Genomic DNA, 11,244 nt, shown 5'->3' on the forward strand with positions numbered 1-11,244 from the left:
GAACCATGAGAGACTATGGACTCTGAGAAACAAACTGAGGGTTCTAGAAGGGAGGGGGAGTGGGGGTATGGGTTAGCCTGGTGATGGGTATTAAAGAGGGCACGTATTGAATGGAGCACTGGGTGTTATACGCAAACAATGAATCATGGAACCCCACATCAAAAACTAATGATGTAATTAACATAACATAATAAAATTAAATTTAAAAAATAAAAAATAATTAAAAGAATCTATCACAAAATGTAACTTAAAACACACACGCAAAAAAAAATAAAGGGCATAATTTAATAAGTGTCTATTTCTTTTTTTGCCTTTTCCCTTTGAATACAAATATAAAAAGTTAAAAGCTTTGTATATAGGGACATTGTACAAACATCACTCTTCACCACCCAAACCGCAACCCCACCCATCTGCCTCATGAGTCCTGATCTGTCTAGACAGAGCCCACTATTCCAGTGGGCTATCCCTCATCCCTGGATCTCAGCCTCACTCCCTAAACGCCTCTTCAGTAAATGTGTACTGGAAAGGAACAGGAATGCTTCCAGACCAGAAGCATGGAGAAACCCAGCACCTTTGAGGTAAAGCAGGGAGATCCACGTGTAAGCTGAGTTGGTTAGATTTGTAGGAGACTTGCTCACTGCAGTTTTCCCTTTCCAGGTAGCTCTGACAGCTCAGTGCGATCAAAGATAGTGTGAAGCATCAGAGAGAGGCAATTGGCAGATTTACAAATTGTGGTTCTATTTACCTTTCATCCACTTCTCTAAGAACCTTCTCTTTACCTTAACCAATGTTGGGATTACAGAGATGAAAGACTATCACTTCCCCTACAACCCAGTCAAGGTGCTCAGTCTGTTAAGAGCCAAACACCTTAATGGAATTTACAAATGATAACAGCTATGATAGAAGCAATTTCCAGGTGCTGGGGGACACCCTGGAGGGCTGCTCTATGGTGAAGCCCACCTGAGGTCACAACTCTCAGTTAAATTCGGTTCCTTAGAGGAAGTGGAAACTGGTCTATGAAATCCCAGTCTCACCACATTTTAGGAGTACGACTTTAGAAAAGCAAGAAGTTACCTGGTCCTTCTGAGCTTCAGTGTCCTCATTCATATAAGGGGGTCAGCGGCACCTGCTTTGTGTGGCCATCATGAGGAGTTAATGAGATGATGTGTGAGGGTCTGGTGCATGGCAGTGGCCATGCTACTGGAAGCTACTGTTTCCCCTGTGGCTGGTGCCATGGTTCTCTGCTTCTGATTGCAGGTGGTAACGCCAGATGAGCGTGGGAAGACCCGAGCTAAGTGGGGCCTGCTGAAGAACATCCAGACTGCCCTCCAGAAGCGCTTCTGAGCTCCCGCAGAGCAGGCAGCAACTTCAGCGATGCACCACAGATAGACATATACACACACACATATATGTATTTTTCTCACCACATTCTTCAGTGAGGTTGCAGACGATGTTCCCAGGATCTCTGAGTCTTCTAAGAGCTAATAAAAGGAAATGCCTGATGTCATGGCTTACTGTTTGCTCATTATTTTGGAACTAAGATGTAAAACAGCAAGTCTCTACACCTCCATTAGCTCAGGCCTAACCTTAGGTTCAGAATTCTGTAGTGTTTTGTACATGGTAGCCACCAGACCTCTGGGTAGTAAAAAGGTCACTCTCTTTGCAGTCAGGCCCTCTAGGTGTGCATTCTGACCCTAGTCTAACTAGCTTTCAGTGTTTGGGTAAGTCACTGTTTGATGGGGAGCTCCTTACCTCACCATGTAGTCTATTTTAACAGTAAGCAACCAATGTTGTTAGAATGCTCTTTCTAACTTTGGAGCCTGAACTTGCCTTCCCATAACTTTACCCCATGGTCTGAGGTCTGCCTCTGAGCCATAAAGAATGAGAGCACTGCCTCCTCTCCACACTCCTGCTGGTCCCCAGAGCAAAGGAGGAACTGTGGAATGCCTGGTTGGAGGCTCCTCAATGGTCCTTTGAAGCAAGGCAAGAAAGAATGGCAGAGTCACATGGCAGCTCCAGCCTCATCACAAAACTTGGCCTGGCCCTTCAGACAATAGGAAGTCCTCAGCGTTTCTGGCCTAAAAAGGCCCCATCTACCTGGAATGACCTTCTCCTGAACCCTACCCCATTTCTACCAGGAAAACACCACCAGTGCTTAAGACCCAGTTCAACCGCTTCTGGGAAGCCGCTGCTGATTCTCTAGGTCGGGATGACACCTCCCTCCTCCCCTGGGTCCTCACTAAAACTTTCCTCCCCCACTCCCAGCCCCCAAAGAGACATCTAGTCCAGCCCTTGAAACTCAGGTGCTCGCATTTGTCCCCAGTCTGTAGGGCAGAGACGGGATCTCATTCATTCTGTCCTCAGTACCTGGCTTGGTGAGGCTCACACTGCACATCAGTACCAGGGAGGGAGGGAGTTCTGCTGGAAGGCAAGCACAGGGAATGACCCTCCTCTGAACCTCCCTACGTGTCAATCTGCATGACAAGTGTCCACACAGGGAAGTGGGAGTGGGCATGGAAAGAGACAGGCAGTCACTGGTCTCCATCTTCTCTAATCCCATCCTTTTCATGAGTTACCCTGCTGGCAGGTATGGCTACCCCATCTAGCTTCACCCATAGGGCCACCGCTTTACAACCCTTTATTTTGCCCTGAGCCTCAGCGTCAAAGCCAGAAAACACATTTTCCCGTGAGAGGTCCCCATTGAGGATCTTCTAATAATGTGAGATGAAGTTGAGCAGATTCCTGCTCCACTCCCCAACAGTATTACAAGAAGAAATTCCCTGGGGAGCTTCGTTATGATCCTATTACTGTAAATGATGGCTTGAATCCACCATCAGATTTGGCATTACCATATAATCATTTCTGTAAAAGGCTTCAGAATCATTATTAGCACAGGGAGCAAATTAAATGACATGCCAGCAGGGATTTTACTACTGATAAACTAAAATGAAATTAAACTAACAAAAATAGAGTGGTATGAATATTGCATTGCAATGATCACACCTACACACAGCACAAGTAAGTATGGCCAGATTCAGATAAGCCGTGGCACCCTGATCTTGCCCCTCTGGAGAACACACAGCCTTGCCTTCGGTGACCACAACAGTTGGCTGCATTCTCTGAGGCCCACCTAACCAGTAGGATTCTATCAAATGCAAGATACGATTTCTTAATGGCATAGAACCCGAGGCACATCATGCTGAGTCCCCCCTCCCAGGACCCATCCCAAGGTATAAAGAAGGAGGCAAGATCTGGTTTTAACAGCAGCTCTTCACTAACTTGCTGTGTGACCTTGAAGAAGTCCCTCTCCCACTCTGGGTGTCAGCTTCTTCATCTATCCAATGATGTGGTTTGATATGCGATTTTACAGATGATCTTTAATAAAATGAGAATAATGCTCCTCTTCTTGACTCTTAGGATTGTTGTCAGTTTCAAATGAGCAATGTAGGTGACAGCATGGTACAAAGTGGAAAATGCTGTTAAAGAGGATGAGGTTTTATAAGATGCAAATATGTATGTGCACAGTAGTACATATACATAAATGTATGTATGCCAAATAGAAGCAAGAAATTCACAAATATATGCCACTGTGTTGAGCTATAATCTCTCTGTATGTCTACGTATTTCAACACCCCTATCAGTCTTTCTTCAGAGAAGAGTCTATGGCTACAGGAACAGATAATGAGTGGCCATGTCTACTCTAAAACAGCTTGTAGCATGCTGGTACAGTCTCTAGCTAAATAAATAATGGCTTATGTATGCCTCTCCTTTTTTTTTCCTTTTTTTCTTTTCTTCTTTTGATGTCCACTCTAGATTTATTCATTCATTTAGCACATCTGTACTGAGGCCTGGGTGCAAGATGTGGGAACACAGTGGTGAATTCAACAGACATGGGCCCTGCCCCATGTATTTTACAGTCTAATGAAGGAGGCAGATAAAGCAAAGATATAGAGATGTAGGTGACCGGAAATGATGACAAGTGTCAGGAAGGAAAGGAGTATGGAGCTAGGAGGCATCAACTCTAAAGAGGGTGCAATGGACTGAACGTTTGTGCCCGTCCCACCAAATTCGTATGTTGAAATGTTCATCCCAAGGTGATCAGATTTGGAGGTGGGGCCTCAGGAAGTGATTAGGTCATGAGGGTGGAGCCCTCGTGAAGAGTATTAGTGCCCTTATAAGAAAAAGCCAGAGAGCTAGCTCTCTCTCTTTCTATCACATGAGGATACAAGAAGCCAGCAGTCTGAAGCCCACAAGAGGGCCCTCCCTGGATCCTGACCATGCTGGCACCCTGATCTTGGACTTCCAGCATCTAGAACTATGAGAAATAAATTTCTGTTATTTATAAGTCACCCAGTCTATAACACTTTGTTATAGCCACCCTCACAGATTAAGACAAAGTGTGTCAGTGAAGGGCTTCCCAGGAGGTGAATTTAAAGCTGTTTCCTTAAGAATGGGGAAGAGCCAGCCATGTGACAAGCAGAGGAGAAAAGCATTCCAGATAGAAGGGCAGTAGATGCCAAGGTCCTGAAGCAGGAAAGGGCTTGGCATGTTTAAGAAACAGGAACACAGCTGGGGGAGGCTGGTGTGCAGGAAAGAAGGAGGAGGAGAGAAGGACAGGAAAGTGGCCTTGTCAGGATGTGTGGGTCATCACAGAGGGCATGTGCCTCAGGAGGCAGTTGAAAGATGTTAAGCTAGGCAATGTGACAACCCTATTTATCCTTCAGTTGTATTACTTTTGGTTCTCGGTGGGAAATGAGTTGTGGGGGGCCAAGGGAAAAGACAAGAGGACTGTTAGCACAAGCGTGGATACCTGGGCTGGGAGACAGATTCAAGGTGGAATCATTGCCCTTTCTAACCAATGGCGGGTGTGAGTGAGCAGGAGAGAGGAATCAAGGACGGTACCCAAGATTCTGGATTAAGCACTGGGAGGATGACAGATCCAGGCAGGGGAGATTGGACAAACTTTGGAAAATATCAGAATTCTGCATTAAATGAGTGAAGATCTTGAAGGACAAGTGAACGGAGTTAAATAGTAGCAGTTGGGTGTGTGTCAGTTGGGTTTGCTGGAAAACAGAAATCGTACCACTCCTTTTAACAGAGACAATTGAACATGGGAACTGGTAAACAGACTGGAGGACTGATGACAGGAAAGGGATACTGGGAAGACACAGGCCAAAGAAAAGGTTACCATGAGGACAGTGTGCAAAAGAGCAAGAAGACAGGGATGAATGGGGAACTAGACATAATAGGTACACAGAAAGCACTCACTGGTTTGAGTTGTTAAACTCTGAGTTTGCCATATATGTATTTCCCCCTTTTTGTTTTGAGAGATAAAAGAAAGGGTATGTGGGGAAATGTTGATATCATTTAAATTGTTGATATTATTTCAGCAGTTGCCCTACTCCAAAGTAAATAAGAAGGTATATGCAGAAAACAGAGCGATAACATGAATATCAACATGGTAGGGGCGCTCCTACATGCAAGTGTCCCTATTTTTGCCTACTGTCATGTCTTCCTAGTACAAGCCATCACCAGCACTCAGCCCCACAGACTCAGCTATGGCACACACACACACAGACTCACACACAAGCATATATGCACATATACATCAACATACACAGGCACACACATATACGTATGCTTTATACACACAAAAACACACATACATTTGCACGGACACACATGTTCATGCACACACCCTAGTATACACACATACACTTGTAGGGACACATGTGTGCATGTGCATGCACACACACACACACATTTGACATTCATTGCTTCTGCAACACATCTTCCATTCTGAGGTCAGGGAAAACTTCCTGAACTAGTAGGGACTTGCCTTGAGGGCTGAAGGACTAGAAGATCAAATAGGCATAGTTTTGAGAGAACACTTTAATATCTCTGACGGTAGGTAGGACATTGGGGGGCAGGGAGGGAAGGGAAGGGGAGACAAGATGGAAGAGGGTAAGGTGAGGCAGTTCCCTGCCACCCTAGTCTCCAAATGATCTGAGGACATTTTGGTTTGAAATCAAGGGGTTTCTTTGCCAGCAAATGACCAGAAGAATCGGGTTTTGTAGAAGTTCTCAGAAAAGCTAATACATTCCAAGGCAAATAATTGACTGAAACTAGGAAAAAATGCAATTTGGGGAGAAGCCCAAGGGACACGTGTTACTGCAAAGCTGAAGTGGGCCCAGAAGCTTGAATTTTTATACCAAGTTGTAGAAGTTAGCCAAATAGGGTCCAAAACAGAGTTCTTCAGATGCTGTGAATAGAGCATGACTTAATCTCCATTCCTTTAATTCCATCAGGAGCTACAATTTCTAAATTTTCCTTCAGGAAAAAAATCATTTAGCTCAGAAATAATGCTTTCTGTATAAAACTGTAGCAGTTTCAGGATTTATTTCTTTGATTTTGTTTCCGTCCAAGAAAATCAGAATTAAGGGAGTATTTCATCTTGATAAAGCCATATGTGGGAAGTTTCCCTCTGATCACTAAAGCAGACAATAAATTCACCTAAGAGAAACTGACCAAGTGCTGCACCCACCTGGCCCTTGGCATAGGGAGCAAATAGAGCCAGCTCTGCCCTCCATGGGTTTCCACACACGAAATGGTAGAAGAAAATGAAGTCCTGCCCCGATGGGGCTTTGGTGTCCAGGCTAGATTTCACAGGAGTAGAGCCCTTCATGACATCCCTGGGGTCATGAAAATTGAAGGTAATTGAAGAAGCAGAGAACAAAAAGTAGGCATAGTAGGTAGGGGAACAGCAATAAAGATGCAGAAGCCAGGCTAGTATGTCAGATGCATGAATGTGAAACAATGAGAAATACATATTGGTCTCTGCTTCTGGTTCCTGACACAGGGCTCCTAAACCCTTATAGTTTCCTAAGTGAAAAGAGCACCTTTTGTTCTAATATTTGGCCTTTGACCCTGGTTCCTGACACAGAGCTCCTAAATCTCTTGGAATTTGCTGGCTGATAGAAGTATCTTTGGTTCAAATGAGGTAATTCAGTGGGCTTCTGGATGGGGGTCGGTCACCAGAAAGACGAAGCTATGAGTAGAAGCTTAGAATTTTCAGTCCCACCCTTCATTCTCCAGAGAGAGGAGAAGGGCTGGAATGGAGTTAATAATTGATCATGCCTATGTGATGAAGCCTCCATAAAAATCCCAACAGTATTGGGGTTCAAGGAGCTTCTGGGCTGGTGGAGACGTCCACATGCTGGGAGCATGGCACACCCCAGCTCCATGGAAACAGAAGCTCCTGTGCTTGGGACCCTCCCAGAACTTGCCCTAGATACCTCTTCACCTGGCTATTCTTCTGTACCTTTTATCATATCCTTTATTATATAATAAAGAGATCCACATGTGTTTTCCTGAGTCCTGTGAGCTATCCTAGCAAATGACTGAACCCAAGGAGGCACTGTAGGAACCCTGATTTGTAGCCAGTAGGTCAGACGTACAGGTGGCCTAGGATATGTGAGTGATGTCTGAAATGGGGCAGTCTTGAGGGACAGAGCCCTTACATTGTGGGATCTGACGCTGACTCTAGGTAGATCATGTCAGAATTGAAGTGAGTGATAGCACACCAGCCAGTGTCCCAGAGAATTGCTTGGTATGGGATATGCCCCCACATATGTGGTGTCAGAAGTGTCAGAAGTGAAGTGAAGTGTGGCAGCAGTGTGAGAGTAAAGGAGAAACAATACACAGGCGTGTGTTTTTCCTCTTCAAGAGTGATAAGCCTGGAGGGGGATTTGAGGCAAATTATAGGAGTTGATGAAAAACAGATTTTGAGTTTATCCTATGGCTAATGAGAAGCATATATAGGTTGTTGGGCTGGAAATGAATACTAATAGTAATTACAGTAGCAATAGCTAACATTTATGACAATATTACAGGCACTATACAAAGCATGTTACATGTACTGGCTATGTAATTCTCACAAAAGCCCTTTGAGATAGGCACTGTTACGATCTCCACTTTACTGGTAAGGGAAATGAGGCCCAGAGGGGTTAAGTAACTTGCCTGGGGGCACACAGCTTGTAAGTGGCACAGAGAGATTGAGGTGGAATGCAGCCCTTGACTTGGAGGCTGTGATGGGTGACAGTTCTGTGCTGCCTTCACCCTGGGCCCTATCTCATGGAGTGCCTATCTAAGGATGAAGCTAAAAGGCAAGAGAAGCGGAGGTGAGAGGTAAAGAGGGGTTTGGTGATGTTCCTGGGTCTGGATCAGGATCCATTCCTGTTTTCCCAAATCCTTCCTTGTGACGTAAGCTAATTGGGAGTAGAGGTTCTGCCATTTACAATATGCCCTCCCTTTACCCTTTATTAGTATTGGATTGGGGCTTATCTGTGCCTTCCTCACAGTACCTTCTTAAGTCCTTGCTAAGTGTTGGAGACACAGAGTTAAAGGAGACACTGCCCCACCCTCAGGATCCAAACCATGTGGAAAGGGTCACAGCATGCAGGGCAGGGTGGGAGGAAGAGGGCCCAGGATGCTTCAGGGAGTCAAGGAAGGCTCCCAGTGGAAGCAGCACACAGTGGCATGGAGGATGCCATGGAGTTTGCCAGGTGGCACGGGGAACAGAGACATTGCATTAGGGACCCGAGTCCTTGCCTAGGCCCAGGGACACCAACCAAGATCCTCTGACAAGGTCCAGACAGACCGTTCCCTTGCCTTGTTGCCTCACATCACTAGAGGCTTTTCGTGCCCATCTCCCCACAAAGAATAGTAACAGAAAGGCCACTTATATCCAAGTACCAGACATTCAATGTCCCTAACTAAAGTGTTTGTTTCCCAGTTTAAAAAAAAGCTTCAGGTCTTATGTGGGTAAAAGTGAATGGCTATGGTTTAGAGAACTAAGCCAGCTTCTCTTGGCACCAGCCCAATGTCTCTGTGGGTTTAAAGGTGAGAATCTACCTGTGAGATTGGAGGGACCTCACCTCAGGCTTCACCTGTGAAGACTGGATTTTCTCAATGGATCAACTCTAATTATGAAAACAAAGTCTTCCCCCTGCCCCCAGCTCTCCAGGAACAACCAGAAAAGGAAAGTGAAGTCCCTGATTCATTTGCGGGTTTTCCAGGAGGACACCTCATTTGTCACCTTCCCAGGGTGAAGCCCCAAGAGAGCACCAGCATGGAGGCAACCAGACCTGGGCCCAAATCCTGTTTTTGCCACTCTGTTTCTATAGGACTCTGTCCAGGTATTTACACTCTCTGGGCCCCAGGACTTCACTATGTAAAAGGGGATATTAACTCCCACTGGGAAGGATGGTCGTGAAGACTACAGGGGTGGAAAATGAGAATATATCCCCCCAGTCTCAAGCACAGTGCCTGGCCTGTGGCAGATGCTCAGCAATTGAGATTTGTTGCTACAATTGCAATGATAATCCACACTATTGCCATTGTTCCATTCAGCTGTGCTTGATGCAGGCTGCCTCTTAAGGCAGAGCTGTTCTGAACTTTTTCCAAATTACTGGGCTCTTTTTGAGAATCTGCAGAAATGACACACTCTGGTGAAAAGTACAAAATACATGAGATTTTGCACAGGATTTCAGTGAAGTCAAGAAGCCCCAAATCCAGCAACATGCCCCATCCTGCAGGAGTCCATAGGCCACAAGTTCCGAGGCCCTGAATTTGGAGCACTTGCCTATCTCTGAGCTGATTTATTTTGCATTGAGATAAGAGTGAGAGAGTCTCGGGGCACCTGGGTGGCTCAATCAGTTAAGCATCTGCCTTCGGCTCAGGTCATGATCTCAGGGTCCTGGGATCAAGTCCTTCATCAGACTCCTAGCTCAGTGGGGAGCCTGCTTCCCCCTCTGCCTGCCACTCCCCCTGCTTGTGCTCTCTCTCTCTCTCTCTGACAAATAAATAAAATCTTAAAAAAAAAAAAAGCGAGAGGGTCTCCATACTTTCCCAGAGCAGTGTTGGGAGACCTGTCACCATGCTGCCACTCTGGGCCGCAGAGAAACTAAGGAACTTCAGGAATGGGGGTGTACACCAAGCACTGTTTGCAGCCTGAGAAAATAACAGCACCTATCCCACGCACGAGCTAGCATTTTCCAAACATAGGAAGCTGCCGCAGCAATGAACAAATACAAAATACAGAGAGTTACTCCAAGCACAAGCACCAACCTGTGGAGGTACCAGAAATATTTTGACGTTTAGGGAGACCCTCAAACTTGACAAGATCAGAAATCCCTGCTGTGGTCCAGCTGCCCTTCCCCGGGCCCCAGGCCATGTCGGCATCCATGACAGAGGGTTGCCTAGGCAATGCCTGAGCAGTTGGCCTCCTGTGGCAACTAATATAATTAAAGTAGAAACCTTTCCGAGCACAATTTAAACAGAAGAGAATCATGCCACAACCAAGGGCCCCTTTATTTAGCTCCTGCAAATAAATCCCATTTCCAGGGTCCCTGGGTCATGGTTTCTGCTCAGAGCCACTTGCCAGTTCTCCACACCAAGCCTCTTACACACAAAGAGAAGGTTTAGGTTGGATTTGTTTGTCTTTGTTTTTTCTTTTTTCTTTTATCTTGCTCTCTTAAAGTCACGGAAACTGAAGTTAGATAAAAAGATTCATTTTGCCAGATTTTCAAATTTGGGGAGCCTATGTTTCAGTTTGCTCCCAACTGCTACTCAATCAAAATAGCAGGCTTAAGCTATCTTCAACTACTATGATTTAGCCAATAAAAACATGAGGAAATTTAACAACAATAACACGCACAGATGCCTTACAGCAAGAGAGCTGAATGAATGAAACTCTTTCAAAGCCCTCTCCATCACATCTGTGTTCCTCCTCTGAGCCCAAGCCTGTGCTTCTTCCCTCCTCCCCCACCTGCCTCCACTGCCCCCCATCCCATTCCTCTTACTTAATCTTCCAAAGGCTTTGGTCTTGAAATAAAAGTAAACAAATCTATCACTCCCTTTCCTTCATTTCTTCCTTTGAAATGACTGATCACCTGCATAACCTGCAATTCAGGAAGCTTCCACCAGGGGATGATACTCCATTATCACAGACTCAGCAATGATATTTGTGTAAGTCAGAGTCAAAACACCAACATTTGTTCCATAAGCCTCTAGGTAGTGGGATTATGAGTAAATCTGTTTCTGCACCTCTATGCTTTTCCCCTACTATTGAAAGAGAATTTACTTCTTTGATCATCAGAAAAGAAGTCAGTTTATTTAAAATATTTTAAAGTTATTAAAATATAATAGTATTATTCAAATACGAGAAGCAAAATGAATGCTGGA

General features: G+C 45.2%; 1 protein-coding gene across 1 annotated transcript in view; it reads left to right on the forward strand.

The window, feature by feature from the left end:
• The window catches only part of TRIM42 (tripartite motif containing 42), a 25,427-nt gene extending 23,214 nt beyond the window's left edge, over nt 1–2,213 (forward strand). Inside the window, exon 5 of the mRNA XM_081803749.1 lies at nt 1,258–2,213. Coding sequence (XP_081659875.1) covers nt 1,258–1,344 — 87 coding nt within the window. The 3' untranslated portion in view covers nt 1,345–2,213. The remainder of the gene's footprint in view (nt 1–1,257) is intronic.
• The last annotated feature ends 9,031 nt before the right edge of the window (nt 2,214–11,244 follow it).

The sequence above is a fragment of the Leptonychotes weddellii genome, chromosome 1 (genome assembly GCF_054177405.1).
Source record: "Leptonychotes weddellii isolate Sample4059 chromosome 1, ASM5417740v2, whole genome shotgun sequence".
Taxonomy (NCBI): domain Eukaryota; kingdom Metazoa; phylum Chordata; class Mammalia; order Carnivora; family Phocidae; genus Leptonychotes; species Leptonychotes weddellii.